This window comes from Marmota monax, unplaced genomic scaffold (assembly GCF_021218885.2).
Source record: "Marmota monax isolate L192 unplaced genomic scaffold, Marmota_monax_Labrador192_F-V1.1 WCK01_AAM20220418_F8-fsc00039, whole genome shotgun sequence".
NCBI classification, from domain to species: Eukaryota; Metazoa; Chordata; class Mammalia; order Rodentia; family Sciuridae; genus Marmota; species Marmota monax.
Window position 1 is genome coordinate 1,640,870 of NW_026693602.1, and position 22,040 is coordinate 1,662,909.

General features: G+C 35.9%; 1 protein-coding gene across 1 annotated transcript in view; it reads right to left on the reverse strand.

The window, feature by feature from the left end:
* Smarca5 (SWI/SNF related, matrix associated, actin dependent regulator of chromatin, subfamily a, member 5) overlaps positions 1–21,108 on the reverse strand; it is a 32,690-nt gene extending 11,582 nt beyond the window's left edge. The window contains exons 1-12 of the mRNA XM_046459571.2: positions 20,486–21,108; positions 16,881–16,955; positions 13,269–13,435; positions 10,738–10,838; positions 9,316–9,416; positions 8,403–8,582; positions 7,236–7,391; positions 7,024–7,155; positions 6,064–6,132; positions 4,294–4,403; positions 2,000–2,226; positions 41–162 (exon numbers count right to left, since the gene is read on the reverse strand). Coding sequence (XP_046315527.1) covers positions 41–162; positions 2,000–2,226; positions 4,294–4,403; positions 6,064–6,132; positions 7,024–7,155; positions 7,236–7,391; positions 8,403–8,582; positions 9,316–9,416; positions 10,738–10,838; positions 13,269–13,435; positions 16,881–16,955; positions 20,486–20,665 — 1,620 coding nt within the window. The 5' untranslated portion in view covers positions 20,666–21,108. The remainder of the gene's footprint in view (positions 1–40; positions 163–1,999; positions 2,227–4,293; positions 4,404–6,063; positions 6,133–7,023; positions 7,156–7,235; positions 7,392–8,402; positions 8,583–9,315; positions 9,417–10,737; positions 10,839–13,268; positions 13,436–16,880; positions 16,956–20,485) is intronic.
* Positions 21,109–22,040: the final 932 nt, after the last annotated feature.

Genomic DNA, 22,040 nt, shown 5'->3' on the forward strand with positions numbered 1-22,040 from the left:
ATCTGATGTTTTTATCTCTCCTTCCCAGAATTTCACTCACTTGTCTCTCATCATGGGGTGTCTGCCCATCCAACCTGCAGTACTCATAATTTCTCCACATACAATAATCTTCCAAAATGTCCAATACTCTGGTCATTTGACTGAAGATTAGTACTCGTGACCCTGTTAGAAAATATAACAGCCTGCTATTAAAGGCTTCAATAGTAGAAAAATCTATTCCAAAAGCTAAACAAAACTAACATATTACACCTTAATTTCAAGTTATCTACTTGGTTTCAGGTAAAAAATGACATGATTAACTATTCAAATCATTAATTTCTTACCTCTTTTCCATCATGACACAAACAAAAAGGATAATATTTGGGTAATGCACTAAGGCAATCAAAAAGGCTATCTATCTCCAGTTTGGGATATCTTGCCAACCCAAAGCCTGAGAGAATCATTAGCTTGTTACCTCACAGATATTTAAAATAATCTTCCACTAATCAACAACAATTCTTCCATTCACAAAGCCTCCCATATTCCACAGTGGACACCAAATATCCCTGGTCTCATTCTAGTTTCAATCAAAGGACCATAAACTTATGCCTCTTATCTACACTTAAATCCTTCCACTTATCCACCATGTCTCAAATTATGTGCTGCCTATCATCTCTGCACAATCTTCAGCAGAATGAAGGAACACAAAGGGACCACTTTGAAAAAATAATGATTATGAAATAATTTTGTTTTCAGAAGCTAAGACTTATAATCTTCTACCATCACACATTCTAGGAACCCAAATGTATAATGATCTTCAATAGTCATTATCTTCCCTGCGGAGTTTAATATAGCTCACATCAATACCTGAGAACTCCTACCAAACTCCTGCCACTCCTCCCAAACAATTTAATAATTACTTTGTTTTCAAGGAAAATATTTTAGAAACATATTCCACACAAAGGTGTAAGAAGGAAAAAGAAAAAAGTAACTATTCACAAACTCTTATGTTTGTGATAGTCAATATCACAGAGATTCATCATCACACAGGAGATTCGTCAACTAGTTCGATTATCTTTCCCACCAAAATCATGAAGAGAAAAACCAAAGAAATTTGAAAAATGACTGTACATCTGATATTACACAATCATTAAATTTTTAAAAATGTGACATTGCTCATCTTTAATGAACATCCTTAAGAGCTACATAATGAATAATTTACAAAATACTATAATGCCTGGGATTTGCTTCAAATAATCTATAAAGAGTAGGTACATCATAGATAAAACAAGTTTTACATAGGTGTTAACTGCTAAAGCTGGCTTCACACCAAGTTCTCCATATTCATGTAATTTCAATATACCAATACAAATACCAGAGATACACATCTATTTTTGTATTTACAAAATCAGCATACTACAGATAAAAATGTTGAGTCTATGTAAACTATATTTGATTAAATTTTTAAAACCAAATAATTGAAAAACAATACTATGACCATGACACCATTATCTAACAAAGGATCTGGGATCTGTGTAGGGGTGGAAGGAGAATTTCTAATACTTTAAGATTAAAAAGCTGAAATTTCTAGGAAAGTATATATAAAATGGAAACTCAACTGGGCATGGTGGCTCAGGAGGCTGAGGCAGGAGGATCAGGAGTTCAAAGCCAGCCTCAGCAACTTGATAAGGCCCTAAGCAACTCAGGGACACCCTGTCTCTATATTAAAAAGGGCTGGGGATATGGCTCAGTGACTAAGTGTCTCTGGATTCCATCCCCATTACCCCTGCCCCCCCAAAAGAAACACACCCAAATCCAGGAATTGTTTCTGCCTCTACTACTTTATTACCTGCTAAGAGACTTAAGGCCTACTAGGAAGTGAGGGGAACCTCAGATAATAATGGACAGAAAATTTTAGAAAAGTGTCAGAGCTGTCATTTCAAAAGTATATTGTTCCCTTTGTTTTAACACTAGCGTTTTAAGTTTCCATTATTTCTCAATTTGATGCAAGTAACAATACCTTGTTCTTTTAATTTAGGAAGCAACTTGTCTAATACCACCATTTTGCCACTATTGGTAACTAGATGCATATCTGTTGTATAAGGTGGACCAGGTTCAGCTCCATCAAAGAGATACGGATGATTGCAGCATTTCCTCAACTGCATCAGGATGTTCAATAACCTCATCTTGTCCATCTTCCCTGCTGAGTTTAGTATGTCTATATCCTTCATTAATATCCGAGTATACCTATTGAAAAGAAAAGTATTTTTAAGGACTCAAATATTCCCTGACTAAACCCTGCCACTTTACATACTCCCATTCCCCAACTCAACTCTGAAATACCTGTAAGAAACAAGCCATCAACTTCTAAGGTATGGTTTAGAATCTATCATCTGTAATCTTTTTTCTGCTTTTTCTTTATAGCCCATAGTGTGCTACTGTCTATACTTATGCATTGGACCTTGAGGACATCATTATTTTAAAAATACAAAATAGTCTCCTTGGATGGGATTAAACATAGCAGTATAATACAACATTTTTGAGTAATTATAATTTTGAAACATAATTTTAGTTTCTAGTCTTGCAACAGAAAGTACCATTACTCATTTATAGTTATGCACTACATAATGATGTTTCAGTGAGCACAGGCAGCAGTCCCATGAAATTACATCATCTAGTAAGTTCAAAGCTTTGGGCAAGTACACTCTATATGATATGTACAAAACAAAATCACGTAAACCACATTTCTCAGAACTTGTCTTGACATTAAGTGATGCACAACTGCCTCACATACCATGTAGCTAGTACAGCATTTGAGCAGAACCCTAATCTGAGAAGGAAGAAACATGAGAGGTAAGGCAGGAGGATGAAAATGAGATGAATACAATGTGATTTAAACATCTGCTTAAACACATAGGGAGAGGGAGATATGAGATCTATCAATCTACAGCCACAGGCTAAGGCAAATTATTAAAAAAGCCATGAATGCATACACAGAATTTCAGTTTACTGAAAGAATAAGTAAACACTGAAGTTTCAGTGAAACTTTGAATCCCTTGAGCAAAATAACTTAAGCAACCTAAGGAATCTATGTTTAACCTCCATCCTGGAGCATAAAAACTACTCAAGGCAAAGTTCATCATCATTCTGATTGATACAAAGTTCACTCATGTTTAACTAAAAAAAATACTTGCCTTTTGTTTGTACTGACTCATGTCTTAGTTCTATAGGATATATACAAGACAAGCCTAATATCTTCACTACTTTGTAATAGCCTTTCAAAAGTTTTGAGGACACTGAGGATAGCTCACTTTCTAACAGTGGACCTCTCTTTCTTACAGAGCATGCTCAGATCTCTATATATCCCTTTAGCCTTTTTGCTACTCCAATATTTTGCAAATATGTTATCGAATACATTTGAAATATGGTAAGACTAGTAAAGAGGGCAGCTCTTATTTCCCTCCTCTGAACACAACTTATATTAACATATGCTAAAGGAAGACTATCTTTTTCTATAGCCATTTCACACTGTTGAATTCATGTTGTATGTTCTTATAATAAAGATTTCATACATCTATAAAACCTTAAAAAATGAGGAAAAATATTTTTTTTAAATTAACTAAGGTCTTCAACTTTTAATACTGCCCTATACAAATACGTAAAAATAGATATCAGGCATCATCATCATCATTTCTCAAAAGGACATTTTATTCTGCCTAAAATAAAACTTTGGTTCAGAATAGTGTTTTAAATACATGGAGTCTTATGGGATAAAAGAAAGCACGTAAGTTTTATATGTCTATAATCTACAATTTCACCAGAGGCTAGCTAGCACAAATCCATGATCCAATTACTTATTAACCACCAAGTTAACCAACTCTATGTCTCCCATTTGCACCACCCTACTCTCCTCTTAAAAACCAAAGTAGAGGATTAGGGTTGTGGCTCAGAGGTACAGTGCTTGCCTACCATGTGTGAGACACTGGGTTCAATTTTCAGCACCGAATATAAATACATAAATAAAAATAAAGGTCCTCAACAATTAAAAAAAAAATCCCAAAGTAAAGGGTTTTCAATGTATTGTTGTTTAAGTCCCAAATAAGTCTCAGTTCATAAAAAATGAATTTATTATGTTTCATCGTGATTCTCTCAACTATACTTCAAAGATTTTATATGATATATATGCTGAGAAACCTCTTTTCAAGATGAGTTCAATCCAGCAAACAAATTCCATGAAGGCACAAATTAGTAAAACAAAATACTATATAAATGAAATTTTGAGAATAGTGATATCAAGTATCTTAGAAAACATACCATTCCCTTTGCATTTTGCTGAGACCCACATAGATTTTTACTTCCTTCTTGGGAGGCAAACTCTTTTCAACATCAGCCTTAATCCGACGAAGGAGGAATGGACGCAAAACCTTAGAAAAAGCAAAGAAACAGAGATGACCTTACCTATAATACTAGTATTTTTTCAAAATCTTAAAATCACCTATTAAAAAGATGGTGGAAGGAGATGGACATCAATACCCTAGGTACATGTAAGACTGCACATAGGGTGTGACACTACATCATGATGCTACAACCAGAGAAATGAAAAGTTCTGCTGCAATTGTGTACAATGAATCAAAATGCATTTTGCTGTCATATGTACCTAGTTAAAATAAATTTAAAAGAACAAAAATCACCTATTAAATATAGACTAATGTCTTTACCAACATTTAGTCTGCTCGAATATCAAATGATTCTTAGGACTTTTCCATTCAAACTATATATAATTTATCACTACTAAGTTCCTGAAGGGTAATAATAGAATTTTGTTATTTAACCAACATACAATTACACTCATAAAACACTGAAAACAGTAGTACATTTTAAAGATGTTGTTTTCTACAGTGACTGCCTTCCAGGTTTAAAACTAGTTACTTGTATCTTTTTCTGCAGCCACTTCACACTGCTGATTTTATGCTGTACCTTCTATTTAGGAAAAAAAAAAATAGGAAGTACAGATTTCATACGTTCATAAAACTTTTTAAAAATAAAGAAAAATATTTTTAAAATTAACAAGGTCTTAAACTTTTTAATTTTGCCCTTATACAGTGCTTAAAACTTGGGAGGTCCACACTCAATTCTTTATGAATAGCTTTTAAATTTATTATCCTAATCTATGGAAGCAACCTATATGCAGGGTATACAAATCATGAGTGTACAGTTCAATTAATTTTCATCAAGTAAATATATTAGAAAGGTCAGGTCACAGGGGAAAGGGCGCAGAGCATGACTGTGCCTTCCAGGGGACATTGGCAATGTTTAGGGACACTTTTTCATTGTTACATCTACAGGCATACTATTACTGGCATCTAATAAGGAGGAGACATGTCAAGGGTGTTACTAGGCATACTAAAATACACAAGGCAACCTTCTCTCCCCTACCCCTCCAATTCCCCATCCCCAAAGAATTATTCACACCAAAATGTGAAAACAAGTTCAAAGGTGACAGGTCACAAGGGGCTTTCCACAACATGTTTACAAGGTCCTGCTTTCTCCTGCTCACCAGGTATGTTTCTTTATCTCAGATTTGTTAAGAGGAAATTTCTTTACCTACCAACTTTCACTTGTGCATTGTCCTAGAAAGGAACAAAGCTACACATCAAAACAAAAACCACAATACCAGCTCTGCTCACACAATGCAATATTAGTTGACTTATATATTGTCACTAGAATTCCAAACAACAGATGGATCATCAGACTTTTCAGAAGTAACTTATTAGATTCTATAGAATTTAAATGGGACTAAGCTTTAAAAGTAGTTTATATTGGTCATTAAGTAATGCTTTTTCCCTCATTATACCTTTTTTTAACTGCAATTACTTTTTCCCTTCATTAAGTTAAAATCCCATCCTAGGTTCCAACACTAAGCCACTACACATCACTCCATATCCCCATTATAAGATCAAATAAGATCCAAACAGATCTGATTCTATAGCTATTATGCTTTTGTTAACTAGAATATAATCTAATTTTAATCTTTATCATTTCTTCTCATTAAAAATACGGTTAACACTACTCCAAAATACTTACCATATGAAGCCTCTCAACTAGTTTTTGATCCCCAAGACAGTTGTTTGTGTCAAACCAGGAATCAAAGTCCTAGATTAACAAATAAAACATATCTTAAGGTTAGAGACAGTATGAACAACAAACTTCCAATAATCCCAGATAAAACAATAATTTCTAGAATTAGTATAATATTTGAGTTGTGATCTACTAAAACCATTAAGTTCAAGTCCATATTTTTTTCTTTTTTCTTGGTACTGGGAATTGAACCCAGAGGCGCTTTACCACTAAGTCCCGTCCCCAGGCCTTTTAAAAATATTTTGAGACAGGATAAAGAGGAAATTTCTTATTGGCATCTAATTTGCTTTAGGGCCTTGCTAAGTCACTGAGGCTGGGTTTGAACTTGCAATCTTCTTGCCTCAGCCTCCCAAGCTGCAAGGATTACAGGTGTGCACCTATGCACCTAGCTGCTACCATCATTTCTTAATGACTTACGATAAATATTATGACTTAAAGATAAATATTAAGTTCTGCTTATTAGAATATCACATAACAAAGGTTAGGCAGATTTTGTCATATTTGAAAGTCATGTCTGAGCCTTAAAACATAAGCAATATGAGATACACAAATTCACCTGGGAATGCTTAAAGCAGCACCCTGAAAATACAAGCAGTCAACCCAGACAAAATCATTGAAACAAAGTCAGACCAACATGACTATCAACTAGGATAGTCATGCCAATGGCAACCTATGCCAATGCACACAAAGAAAACAATGATTTGAAATGAGACTAAAACCAAAAGGCTCAAAAATAAATTCTAAGAATGCACAGACAATTAATAGGTTAACACCAGGTTTAACTACATAAAAGAATGAGAAATTAATGACTGCCTCAAATAGCACTAAAAGGCAGGCCAATTCTACTATAAAAATACATAAGTATTAAACAAAATTATTAACCAGAAAACAATTAGAAATACTTACATCAGCTGAATTAAAGACATCAGGCAACAAAAAATTAAGAAGTGACCAGAGCTCATGCAAGTTGTTCTGAAGAGGTGTTCCAGTGAGTAATAGTCGATTTGTAGTCTTGAATTCCCTCACTATTTCTGATAACTGAAAGAACCAATCCCATCATCAGAATATTTGTAATATGGATTAAATTCTCAGACACAATGTTCAGAATATCAAATTACCTTGGATTTTTCATTTTTGATCCTGTGAGCTTCATCTATAACTAAGTATCTCCAGTTAAATTTTTTGAATACAGACTTCTCTTTAATAAGCATTTCATAAGATGTTACACAAACATCCCATTCTCCTGGTAACAAAACATCTCTGACAAAAGCAGCCTGTGTAGCAAAATTAAAAAATAACAATGTTCAGAAATCAATTATACATTAAACTTCTGGATGACAAGTAATCTAATCCATAAAAGGGAGTGGGAATATTAAAAAGGGATAGAGTTGCTATATCATGTAAACATTCAGAACTAGCTTTCCTACCACTGAAATAATCAGTCATCATTTAGATTTCAGAATCATTAGGTTTAAAAAAAAGACAAGACTGATGAATACAAACTTCAAAAGGTCTTCGTTCTACAATTCCACTAAGTCCTGGAATACTTAGGAGACAAGTTTTTAATATGAAGAAAGGAAGACTGAAGGACTGTTGTTTGCAGTAAACATGTTCATTCCCCTCTTCAGATTCATAAATGTATTAACACATTGCTATTTTTACTCTCATTTCAAAAGTAAGAAAACTGAAGCAAAGAATGGTTAAGTAAGTCCCAAACAAAAAGGAATCTGGTAACTTAACATAACCCTTTGGTTACCTATAAGGGAAAAAAAAAAGCAATTCACACTCATCACTGAGATAAAGGAAGGGAAAACAAAGTAAGCACAAAGTCATTTAATGCAGTATGAGTAAGTTTCCAAATCTGACCTTTACATTCTTCATGGTGTCATTATTTCCACGTCTTCTTCCCAAAAAGATGTTATTTATTAATCAACATTGTAACTTATTCAATAGATATCAAAATAGCTGGCTCAACTCATCTTTAAAAACTACTGTTCTCTCTATATATAGACTATTATCACTATACACTAACCTAAAAATCTGGTTCCTTAAATTTCCAATTGCCTCTCACATTCAAAATCGTTTTTAAAAACAAAATACTGCTGAAGGGCACAGGTTTTGATTTTATACAATCACCCCCCAAAATGTGAGGAAAACCATATTCTTAGTCTCTATATATTTCTGAAGACCCTTTCTCTTTTATCCTTCCTCCAGCAATTCCTGACCCCAAGCCTGAATTCAAACTCCTTTAATATGAAAAATGTAATGAAATACTAAAATCTTACTCTTTGTTCTTTATCTCCTATCAAACAAACAGACCGAAGTGTTGGTACCCATCTCTTGAATTCACTCATCCAGTTGTGTAATGTAGACTTAGGAACCAAAACCATATGAGGACCAGGAATGTTTCTATAATGTTTCATGTAGCCAAGAAGAGAAATTGTTTGAAGAGTCTTTCCCAGGCCCTGAAAGAGTTCAGAGTAATCATAAAACAATAAAAAAAACAAACGCAGTGTTCCATATTTATACTGCCCAACATATACAGAACATTTAAAAGAAATGCTATGTGTTTATGATAGCTAACATATAACAAAAACTTAATATCTGAAAGCTCACAGTGTTATATCACATAATTTTCACAAGTCTATGACAGAGGTATTATTATCACCCCAGTGAGGCTCAGAAAATGTGATTCTCCCCAGGTCACGTAGCACAGTTAGAACCAAAACACCTTTCCTTTGACACTATACTTTCTTCAACCAATTAAGTATTTTAGCCCTACGGTAATAAGGAATCTTTTTAAAACCTTTATTATATAATTAATAGTAGTAAACAAGAGATAAAATCTTTTATGAAACAAAACTGTACAAGCTGCCATTCTAGAAAACAAAATTAATATTTACAGGTGATAAACATTTAATGACCTCAGTTTGTTTTTCATAAAAATGGAGGGAAATGGTTATACAACGGTACTACAAAAGTTTTTTTAAAAGTTTCGAAAAATGTGTTATTTTTAAATCTACTTTCATAGATAATTCCTCACAAGTGAAGACTTCACTAATGCAATTATAAAATAGTCTGAAGGAAAATTAGTTACTAAAAATTCCAGACTGCCATCAACAAAACATGCTGTATATCTTAAACTTCTATAAAATAAGTTACAAAACATGCCTTCAATCAAAACTACCAATCACATACCATTTCATCTGCAAGGATACCATTGATGCCATTTTCATACAAAGAAATAAGCCAATTCAGTCCTCGGACCTGATAATCTCTCAATTTACCCCATTTTACATCTGAGAACAAGAGAAAACCCATGGTTACATTTTAAAGGCAGGAAATACAAAGTAGCCCCCTTCATCTGATACCCAGAGCTTTAACTATGGCTTACATTTGCCTACTGACTTTGCTTTCTTTTCTAGGATATTTTTACATGAATTCTGCAAATCCCAAATCATTAGAGGTAGCTGTTGGAGACTGCAATGGAGTAGGAGCACGAATGATGTGAAAGATAACCAAGTCCTAATAACATGATTGGGCATTAGAGTATTCATCCAAATCATTCAATTTCTGTTATTCATATATTGGTCCTAGACTCTTTAACCTCTTTCTCTTTCTAACCTTACCAAAAACATTTGTAATCGAACGCTTTCATCTTTCATAAAGATCAGACACAGGTTCTCTGGAGATTTTATTTTCCTCCTAGTAAAAATGAGATGATAGGAAATTCCTTTTCCTTCACCATTTCTCCTAAGCTACTTTCCCAATACATCTTAGACTAATAATACTCTTTCAGGGTATACACATTACTTATTTTGCCTGCCAAGTCAAATCACTGCTTAAGGATGAAAAATAACCAGTGCTAGTTACAATGTAACAATGTGAGACAAAAATAATCCAAAATTTCCTTTCCCCCATGACATACATCTGGCTCTGGCCTCACTTCATTGGGATAGAAATAGACACCAGGTGCTCAGTAAGTAAAAAAAAAAAGGAAGCCTGAAAGTGTACACCTTAAACCAATTGCTGAATTTCTAACTAGATAAGTCCAGCTGAAGTTCAATTAGATAAGAGTTCACGTAAATAAAGCAGCATTAGAGGAGGTTTGGAGGGGTGGGGGGTGGGGGGGATGCTAGGCTTCAAGAGAATGTGTAAGTCTCTAATGCCAACAGACAAGAAAAAAAAGACTATACAAACCTATTTAAATAATCTTCTTTTAGAAAACCACTGAAAACAAATATATGTCAAACAAATTAAAGCTACTATAACAGCATGAGTAAGCAAAATTCTTCATGAATTTTGTTTTCTTTTTACAAATTAGTTTTCTTATCCAGATCAGGTAAAAGGCAAAATCATACCTACTTTTACATGTATCTTAGAAAAATAATAAACTCAATGGCATTTTATACACCTCTGAAATACAATATCACATTATATAACACATTACTACCTCCATTTAAAAAAAAATCTGAAACTTATTCACAACCAATAAATATATAAGATTATGAAAAAAGTCCCTGTACAAATTATAGCCAAGACAAATCCAAAACATTAACCGAAGGATGTCTCAAAATGAGATCTTTCAAAAATCAAGTAATTTAAGTATGTTTAACATACATGATGGAGAATCTTCAAATCGAGTGCAAACATTGGTTGCTTTGGAGCTTTCTGTTAACAGTTCTTCATCCTCCTCTTGCTCTGTTCTACGATGTCGGTAGCTATCAAATGAAAATAAAATCAAATGATTTGAGTTTTGGCTTTAACTACCAACTACAATTCAACAAAGTAAGTCAAGTGGCTGGCCTCAAGAATCCACAGTATTTTTTAATTTAAAAAAAAAATTTAAAAAAAATAAAATGAAGGACAAAACAATTGCTTCCACCTCTTAACAGGATGAACTGCAAAGAAACTGTGGCTATATTTAAATTATAACTGTTTAGGGAATATCTTTTCACTGATTGTATAAATACTGCATTTGAATATTTTACAACCTTGGTTACATCAGTTTATGTTATCAATTTATAGAAGTAGTTTTTTATATTTTTTGGTACAGATACAACCAATGTCACTTTTGGTTATTTTTTATTTTTTATTTTTTTTAAAGAGAGAGTGAGAGAGAGAGGGGGAGAGAGAGAGAATTTTTAATATTTATTTTTTAGTTTTCGGCGGACACAACATCTTTGTTTGTATGTGGTGCTGAGGATCGAACCCGGGCCGCACACATGCCAGGCGAGCGTGCTACCACTTGAGCCACATCCCCAGCCCCACTTTTGGTTATTAAAACTCTGTGCGGGTGTGAAATCAGAACAAGCTTCCAAATCCTCCTGATTTTCTCTTCATTGTGAGGTTCCGCTAATCTGTGAGATTATATGAATTCCTAAAACATCAGATACCCATATTTATGCTTCAGAAGAAAAATTAGTCCCATGGCAAATCTCAAAATTTGGGGGAGAGGTGTTACTGCCATTTCCTAGTTGCTGTGTCTCAAATCTTATAGCCTAAAAAAAAAAAAATCAATTTTGACATCTCTATTTAGAAAAGAACTCACATAGAATAAAATAGGCATGGTTATGGAATTTTTGTGCTTTCCTTTTTTCCTTATTATTAAAGTACAATGAACTCACAAAAAATAAAAAAATAATAATTTTTCATAGGCATCTAAATTAACCTAGAAAGTGAACAGTAAAAGGGCTGGGGATATAGCTCAGTTGGTAGAGTGCTTGCCTCGCATGCACAAGGCCCTGAGTTCAATGCCCAGCACCACACACACAAACACACACACACACACACAAGTGAATAGTAAAAAGTTACTAGTAAATATAAATCTAAAATGTTTTACAGTTATCTAAAATATACAAAAGCTGTTATTAAAATAACATATATTAACTACAACTTCATAAGCTCAAATTGCTTCACCTCTATAGAGCTGAAGTGAATAAAACCACTTTCTTCCCAATTATGAAGCTTCCAACTTCAAGACCTTTTTACTTTCAGTAAATATCTTGATCTAATTTAGAAAGCAGATTATGGCCCTACCGAGACCTCTAAATCATCTTCCCCAATAACACTATTTAATGATGAATAAATCAAATTGAATAACATTATATATTTTCAGGGGGGGCTACCTTTATCTTTTAGGTTAGTGATAGAAGGGTTTCTATAATAATATTAATATCCCATAAAAGTATTTGTTATAGTAGTTCCCATTTCCAGTATATGACACTAATATATTTAAGTAGACATAAACTTCAATTCTAAAGCAATTTAAATACATCTGATATACAAAGTTGACTTTTAAAAAGTTTCAAATATTAAAATAGCACTTTAGACACAACAGACAAGGTATAAGACATACTGAAAAATCAGAATACCTCAAATAAAATGAAGAAATTTTGCTTGCATGGTAATTCTGTGAATTTAACATTGACAAGTTTTTAATTTCTTCTTTTAGATAATCTGATGTATTACAATTACTGACCACATTTTTTTCAAATTGGAAACTGCAGCCATTCCAGGGAGTCAAGATGCCCTAAATCTATTAATTATTACTAAACATCCTAAGTTATCCAACCAACACAAAAATTCTGAATCTGATAAATTTAACATGTATACATATTTTCAATCACCACCAAACGATGGCATACAACTTGACACTTCAATTTTTAGAGGAAGACAACTGTTTAACAAAAATGCTAAACAAACTTCTGTGGCATACATCATTACAATATTCCACACACCAGCACAAACTTCACATAAAAGTAATACTCTCAAGGCGTGTATATAGTTTTGGAGATAAGCATAAGCAGTTCAGATCCAAGTTCAAGCCTGGATTATTCTAAGTACTTCTATGTGATGCTAAATAAGATACTTAACTTATGCATTTGTACCCTCTGTAAGAAACAACATTAATATCTGACTTCCCTATTCAATATTACTGCTGCAATCCATAAACTATATAATGCTATAAAAAATAAGACACTACGCAGGATTTTAAAATACTTACACATTTACGGCTACATCCTACCAAGCAATGGGGCCAAATACACAATTGTATTAACTTTTTTTTTTAAATAAAGTAGATTTATGCTTCTAATGAAAACCATCGATAATAAACAAGGTTGAATTATGAAGTATAAACTATTACTCACTCGCCAACTGAGAGCAAGTTCTGTTTCTCATCCTTTTTTATTCGTGGGCGCCCTGGTTTCATCTTCAAAGGTGAGGTTGGAGTCTTCTGAGCAGCAGGCTGAATGAAATGTGCAAACAACTCGGTTTGCTTTAATAAATATTCAAATCTATTTGCACGATCAGTTTGCTGCAAAAAAGTTTAAGACACATTTCATCAAAACTTTGGAAATCAGTTTCAACAAGCCTCCATATTAAGAATTCAGGAATAAAAAGAACAAACTACTGACACATGCAACATGAGTCTTAAAATTTGCACTTTGTCAAGGGAAGACAAAACACAAGTCTACAGTATATGATTCCACTTACAGTGTATGAAATACTAACTACAGACACAAAGCAGATGAAAAGTGGCAAGAGGTTGGGGCAGGAACTGCCTACAGAGGGACAGAAGCTTTTAACAGGATGGAAACTATTCTACATCATGACTGTAGTGTTATTTATGTGACTGCATATACTTGCCAAAACTCAAAATCATTTTATGTAAGTCATACTTTAAAATAGTTGACTAAAAAATATATTTTTAAAGACGTTAAAAGGCATTGTGCATTACAAGTGAATTTATTCAAAAGTTGGAGAAAAGGCACTGGTCATTCATCAGTTAGGCTGGTGTCAAATTTTAAAAAGATATCAGGCTTAAAAACCATGAAATATTCATTAACTTAATGTAGTTCAACACTATTCCTGCCTTTCATTATCTGCTATCTGCTCCTTTGAATGTTTCCTATTACCACACCAAAAGAATGAAAATATGTATAAACCAAAAAAAGGGTAAGTAAGATCCTTGAGAAGTTTTCATTAAAAAAAAAAAATTATAAAATCTCAAGACGTTAGGCAACCAGACTTTAGACAGGATAGTTTGTTTAAACAAAGAGAAACTAGACAAGTTCAACAGATAAACCAGTTACCCAACAATGCTGCCATAAAAATGTTTAAAATGTCAGTTTTAGAGATTTACAAAAAGACCCACCAAAGCAAACACTGAAGGTATCCAAACACCATTTATGTTATAAAAACCACATGCTTTAAAAGGGAAAACGGTTATCTTAAAAATCACACTAGTGTAAAAACTGAAGCTAAATTTGCCATCAGGAAGTGGTAAAAGGGCTTCAGTGGGTCATAGTAACAGTCATAGAAGCAACCTGATATGCACAATTCGAACAGGCTGTCAACATGCTCCTCCCTGGCAACATCCTATAAATGATGTGCCTTAGTTTATGCTTTTCAAGATTACAAACCATTTCAAGTACAGAACTAAGATAAGTAGATATTTATTTTCAGGTTATATATATCAAAATATATAACCTCTGAAAATAAATCCACAGGTTAAATTCTAGACATGCAAGGTAAAAGCTATTGTATAGTATTCAAAATTTATCAAGTCACTATTATTGTTCCGATTATTAGGGGGAAAACTAGGCACCTTGCTGCTTAAGGGAATTAACAGGCTAAAATGAAAATAATTTTAAGATCCTAAAAGGTTAAAAGTGATAAAAAGGAAAAAAAAAAAAAAAAACCCAATTGATCCTAAAATGCAGCAACTATTAACACAGTAAAATTAGGGAATTGAATGAACTCAATGAAGATTATATTGAACAACCATGGACCAGCTTTTTTCTGAGACAGGAAAAAACAAGGCATCAGAGACTATATATATGTTTGAAAATACACAGTAAATAGGATAAGTGTGATTTTGTGTGTGTGTGTGTGTGTAGGAAGCCTGAAAATTAGGGTTAGCAGAAATAAAGTAGAAAGATACATCCAAAAACTTAGGGGGAAAGGAGGGTAGAGCCAAGTCAAGTTTTAGGTACTAAAAGCCCAAGAATAAAAACCATAAATCTGCAGGGCGTGGTGGCGCACACCTGTAATCCCAGTGGCTCAGGAGGCTGAGGCAGGAGGACTGAGTTCAAAGCCAGCCTCAGTAACTTAGTGAGGCCCTAAGCAACTCAGTGAGACCCTGTCTCTAAATAAAATATAAAAAAGGGCTAGGGATATGGCTCAGAGGTTAAGCACCTCTGGGTTCTACCCCCAGTACCTCCTCCGCAAAAACAAAAATAAATTTATTCTGTCTTTGGAAGTAGTGCTCAGAATCCCAGATTCAAGAATGAAGAGTAAATAATGGGGACTTACCCATGCTATGGTTAAGAACTAGCAGATGACATGGGAGTTTGTTTAGAAGAAAACTATTCAAAGGAAGATCATGTCACAAAATGAAATGAAGCTTGGAAACTGAAAAACTTAAGAGGCAAAAAAAAAAAAAAAAAGTGCATGCATGCAAAATAAAAGAATATTGAGCTAGGATGAGAGGGAAAAATAAAAAAGAAAGATTTATGACAGTAAACAAGTAAGAAAACAAAAAGTAGGAGGTATTGTCACAGGCATCTTGGATATATATTGAGAAACTTTCATTCACTGAAATAACATTAAATATGTGTGTAAAGTAAAGATTGTGAATTCAATTCTGCATATTCTCAAATTAGAGGTCCCAATGTGATTTAAAAGTAAATGCCCAACAAGCAATAAGAGGTATCTGGGCTCAAAATAAAAGATTTGAAAGTATTCCATTTAAAGACAGCAAGTGAAATCCAGTAGTAATAATCAATCTGTCCAGGAAGAAATGTTCAGAATGTAACAAAGGACAAAGGCACAATCAAATAGGGTATCAAGGGAGTAAAAGGTGTCTCAAGGTAAGTAAAGATTTTTTGGGGGGTGGTCAACAATGTCAAACATAAGCGAGATCAAGAACAATGAAACTAAAGCCAACAAACTTTAAATTAGATTCACTAATACAATGTTAGTGTCAGAATCTAAATTGTAAAGGGTAAAAGGGGTATTTACTTTAAAAGCACATTATTTGTTTTAAAGTGTACTTATTTTTAAAGGCAGGCTATATGTATATTTTTTCTTTAAGTTGGGCAGCAAAACAGTAGCTATTTGGATATACAAAATGTTATAGAAATCATATAAAATCATATGTAACGCTGCACATAAAAAGTTGTTTCCTAAAACATATGGGATGTGAACTTTGTCTTTAAAAAGTGTGTCATGTTTTCTTTTTGTAAAAATCCCAGCCATGGCCTAGGCAGGTAGTTCAGTGGTAGAGCACTGAGTATGTGCAAGGCTCTGGGTTCCACCTCCAATATAAAAATGGGGATGAATATACACAGAATAACTACTTCTCTGGTCTTCACCTCATTTCTTCTTCTTCTTTTTTTTAAGTTTAATCTTTATTTTATTTATTTGTTTTTATATGGTGCTAGGGATAGAACCCAGTGCCCCACACATACAAGGCAAACACTCTACCACTGAGCTACAATCCTGGCCCCTCACCTCACTTTTGATGCTGAAAATCTCAAGGTGTTAGCATAATTAGACAATTACATCATGTTCACTAATTCACAGAATATCAGATTTGGTTTATGTAGGCAAATAAAAATAGAAATTATAGTACTCCAGGTTACATACTTCATTGAAACATCTGTGCTCTAAATATAAAAGTTAAACATGGATATTTAGTATATTTAATCATCTAACAAAAAGTTTCTTTACATACTCTATACAAAGCCAGAACATACCATTTTTTCTTCATAGGTCGGATCTGGTTCTTGAATTTCTTTTTGCTTTCCAGGAGATGCATCATCGAATACTTCCTAACAGAAAGGAAAAATCATGGAATTGTTCTTCAGAATAGTCAATTCACCATTATACACTGATTTCAGCCCAAAGCACATTTCAAATAATATACTCCTTACCAAACTCCCTACACACTTAAATGGCTGTCATCTAAGCTGAAAGGAAACCTGATAAGGATAAAATAAAATACTATGGGGATAATAATCTGTTTAACCCAATTTTGTAAGCTGTCTGGCTGCTGCCAAGATTGAAACAAAATATTACCATCAACATCATCCTCAAATAAAATTACTTATCAATGCAAGTCATATGCGCAAATCTACACTCCTTTATATTTTAGTTGTAGATGAAAACAATACCTTTATTCATTCATTTTTATGTGATACCGGGGGTTGAACCTTGCTAAGCGCCTCACACATGCTAGGCATGCCCTCTACCACCGAGCCACAATCTCACCTCTTTTTTCTAATAAAACTATGAAACCAAATTAAAATAGTATAAAACATGAAAAGAGTTCCCCTTTTTATCATAAAATTGCATCTATCTAACTGTGCTTTTACACAAATGTACACATGGAAGGGAGCGTTAGTCACTCTAATTTCCATCATCTGGAATATTACAAAAAAGGTATCCTGAAGCCTAATTTGAATACTCTTTAACTACAGTGTGATTACTAACTTAGTATTAAATGTTATCCTTACAAATGATTATCCTAGCATTCAAATGCCACAAAAAAATTAGCACCAATTTTTACACTACAAAATTCCATGCAATTGAGCTGGGGTTGTGGCTCAGTGGTAGAGTGCTTTGCCTAGTGTGTGTGAGGCACTGGGTTGGATTCTCAGCACCATATATCAATAAATAAAATAAAGGTCCATTGACAACTAATATATATATAAACACAAACATATATATATATTTTTTTTTTTTCAAGTTCCACTCAACCATTTAAAAAAATTAGCAGCTGGTAAAAGCATACTTTTTATTAATAATGTCCAAATCTGTGCATGTCAATACATACTATTATAAAGCTATAAATGATCACAAAGTATAGGAGACAAGAGCTGTTGGAATTTAGAAGAGCCAAAATGACCTAAATTCAAGTCTAATTTCATTGCTAAGGCTTTTAAGCATCAGTGTGCCCTTATATCATCATAACTCTCTGGTCTTTGTAGATAAAAGTGACAAACTAACATCTACTTCAATTAACAAAATTCCTGCTAGAATACTACCAAAGGTATACCCAAAGAAAATCAAAGTGCTTTCCACAATTGTCATTCTTTGTTCTACAATAATTTTTAAAAAATTGAATTTCAGCCCTCTTAAGGGCACACAATTATTGGCACATAGCATGTCTATCTATGTCTGGTCAATGAGGTTGAATAAATAAGGTGAACACTATCAAAAACATAACAACTAAAAAAAATGGAACTGTTCCTTGACGTATTACTGGGAAAAAAGCAAGAAGAAAAATTAACTGAATACATGGGAAAGCCAACAATTGTTTTATGGGAAAAAGAGATTTGTCAGAAAAAAAATCACCTTAAATTCTACTTTCAAACAAGAAAAAGGCATTTAGAATATCTTTTTTCCAAATGCATAACTAGACTAAGGTCCTTCAGTCATGAAAAACATTCTGAATCTCAAACGATTCTGAATTTAGCTAAAGCAGCAGCAAAAACTGACTGGTACGTTTATTTTAAAAGACAAAAAAAATCACTATGAAACGTAGAGAGAAAAAAATAAAAAAGATAAAAATTAAAGTTACTGATATTCCTAACATAATGGTAAAAGTAACTAAGTCATTCTTCCATAACTGAAACTGCCAAGCATCTTAAGTACATGACAAAGCAACATGTGTGGGAAAAGACTCACTTTTGGAATCAGACCTGAGTTCTAGCAAAGGTTCTACTGATCAGCAGATTGGATTTCCTCACCTGGCCAATGAAAATACTACTGATTTCAGGCGTTATCACTCAAATTTAAACTTCAATTCAATTTTAACTTTAAAATGTGAACTCAAAAAGTCAAAATATTTATTTAAATTGCTCTCCTTTTTGATATTTAAATAAGGCCTCTGGTAAGACATTTGTTATCCCAAATTTGAACAGAAGTCCCTTTGGAAACCTGAGGATAACTAAGTACATCTCTTTGTAGGGGAACTACATATTTAATCACCCAATTGCTTTCAGTGTCAAAGGTTTCCAAACCCCTTACGCCTTGGGGCTGAAATTCAAGTTAAGCCATCCGATGATAATACAAGAGAACCATTTAAAACTTTAAAGGGAAAATAAAAGAACACTGAACACATTTTACTGTGAAACAAATCTTAATCACTGAAAACTGCAGAGTATTAGCATGTATTCCACTGAAACCTACCCTCATCACTTAAAGTTCTTTCTGTTTCTTTACCCCACCCTAGCTGTCCCCCCCTCAAAAAAAAAAAAAAACTATCACTTCAATGGTAAACTCCATTATCATTTCTTTATTGTGTTAATTTTGACTTAAGGCTCATTTTAAAAGCAGTATTACTTTAATTCTGCCTTAGTATGGAAAACCCCAGAAATCTTTGGGCTGGAGCTACAAAATATCTCCAAATAGGTCCAAGGCCAAGAATAAATATTGGAAACAATCACTTTGTTCCCAGACATCCCAAAGCCTAGAGGCATACCCATGAGACCCGCCTGGCAGGTCCCCCATCTTTCCACATTCGCACACACTCAAAACCATGGTACTGTCACCACCCCCTAGCCAACCCAGGCCCCAAAAGGCTCAACAGCGATTGCTTAAGTTTTTTTCTTAAAGAGGCCAAAACCCCAAAAGCGGAAATGCCCGGTACAGAAAGCCAACCATCTGCCCTGATTCTGTAATACATTCATCCACCCATCCAGACCCCCAAATTAGATGGGGACTCAAGACGGCTGCTGCTGCTGCAGCCAGGCTCGCTTCCCTCCCGGTGCAACAGTGCCTGGGAGGGGCCTCCGCTCCCTTCACAGAAGCAGCTGCGCCCCGCTTATCCCCACTGCGCATTTGGCCATCTAGCTCTCGCCATTGTTTCTGCCCAGAACAGACAGATACCGCCTCCGCAAGGACCGGAACGAAGAAAGGAGGCCCAAGTCCTCGGATGAGCCGCTTTTAGTTGCCGCCCCAACCCACCCGCCTGCGTATCCCACTCCTAAAGGGCATCTCCCCCGCCCTCCCCCGAAGTTTGGTAGAAACTAAAACCTAGATTCGAGGAGAGAGGGAATTATGGAGGTGGAAGGAATAGGTTTCCCCCAGACACAGTAATCAAGAACATCTGCTTAATAAGAGCGTTCGAAGATTTGGCAAGATTCGCAAAAGAAACACAATTTAAACGTAAAGCACCATTTACTCATTTGGATCGGCTGCACTGGGTTAACGCAAGGGCGCAGGAGTCGGAACCCCACTCCGGATCACACGGTGCCCAAAGACTCGCCACGACTCTGCGCGCGATCCCCGGCACCACGGCGAGGGAACCAGCTCTCCTCCCCTCTGCGCCCTCTCCCGCGCCACGAGCCGCCCTCACCTCCATCTCGGCGTCCGCGGGGCCGGCGCCGGCCGCAGAGGGAGCCGCCTGGGCCGCGCCGCCCTCGGGGCCGCCTTTGTTGCTGCTGCTGCTGCTCCCGCTGCTGGCGGCAGAGGTTGCGGACTTGGAAGGCGCGCTCTCGGGAGGCGGGGGTGGCGGAGGCTCGGCCGCGGACGACATGATGTTCTGTCTGCGTCACCCGCTGCTGCCAGAGGCCTGGCCGGCAGGGATGGAGGAGGCGGCCTAGGCGCGGGTGGCTACGTCGCAACGGACTGATGGAGCAGCAAGAGGCCCACCCGGAACCTCGCCCGCGCCGCGACTCCGCGACGGGCCTGAGCCGGGCCCAGCAGCTTCCCTTTCCTAGGCGACCTCTTCCGCGGGGCTCTGGGTTCGACCGGCGCTTACCTCACGGCGGGAATCACGTCGACGAGGGTGGGCGGGGCCAACCAGGTCACTGAGGTCAGAGAGGGCGGGCTGACTTAGAGGAAGGCGGAGGGCTCGGGGAGAGGGAAAGGAAAGCGAAAGAGAGACTGAGGCTGGGAACTCGCTTCACCTCCTCCTCTTCTTCCTCTGATAGATATCATCTACCTCGCTAGCATCCCAGACAACTACCTACGCCACCGACTTTCAACCCTCGCGAGATTGCTAGTTAGCTCATTGGCTGATCCCAAGCGCGCATGCGCATTCTCTTCATATTTGGCCACGCCCCCTTCGGCCCTCTAGCGGGCTCTAGAGCGAAGGGTAGGAGGGGCCTCGAGGGAGCGCTCAGAGACGTAGGTTGTGCGTCGGAACCTTGGCGTGACGCGAGCGTCGTAGTAGGCGCTTTCTTAACGGTTTGCTGTCTGCCGGGGCGGCGTCTTAGGGGCTAGTCTGGGGTACTCGGAACTAGTTGACACCTTTACTAAGTTCTGCCCTTCCTAAATTTAGAGGCTTCTGTTGGCCTTCCCACTTCCGCCGCCTTCACCATAAGGCGTGACGTTTTGGTTATCCCAAGTGACGTCTCGCTTTTTTTGTTGTGTAAGAAAAAAAAAATCCGTTTAAAGAGAGAACGCGTGTGTCTGTTTGTTTTAAGTCTGTGCATGTAAATCTACGGCAAATCATTTCTAAATACCTTCTGCCCCTTAGGTACAAAGTAATATGATGTTTCCAATGAATTTATCTGCTGGAAGTTGAGCAGATAAGCTAATGTGCACACTACCCAGTAAGGGAGAAACATGCATATCAACAGATGAGAAAGACAGGTGATAGGATGTATCTTTTTTTTTCAAGTATCAAACATAAAAGTGCACATTCTTCTCCAGAAAATGTTAGCAATTCAGGTGTAGTGGAACATGCATGTAGTCCCAAGGAATGAAAGGCCAAGGCAGGAGGATGGGAAATGCCAGGCCAGCCTCAGCAATTTAGCCTGTCTCAAAAAGGTCTGGGGATGTAGCTCAATGGTGAAGCTGTCCGTGGGTTCAAGCCCCAGCCACACACACACCACATATTGTGTTGTGTTTGATAACAAATCTGCGTATTACAGTAGACAGTCCGCACACCCTTCTCTACTCATCAG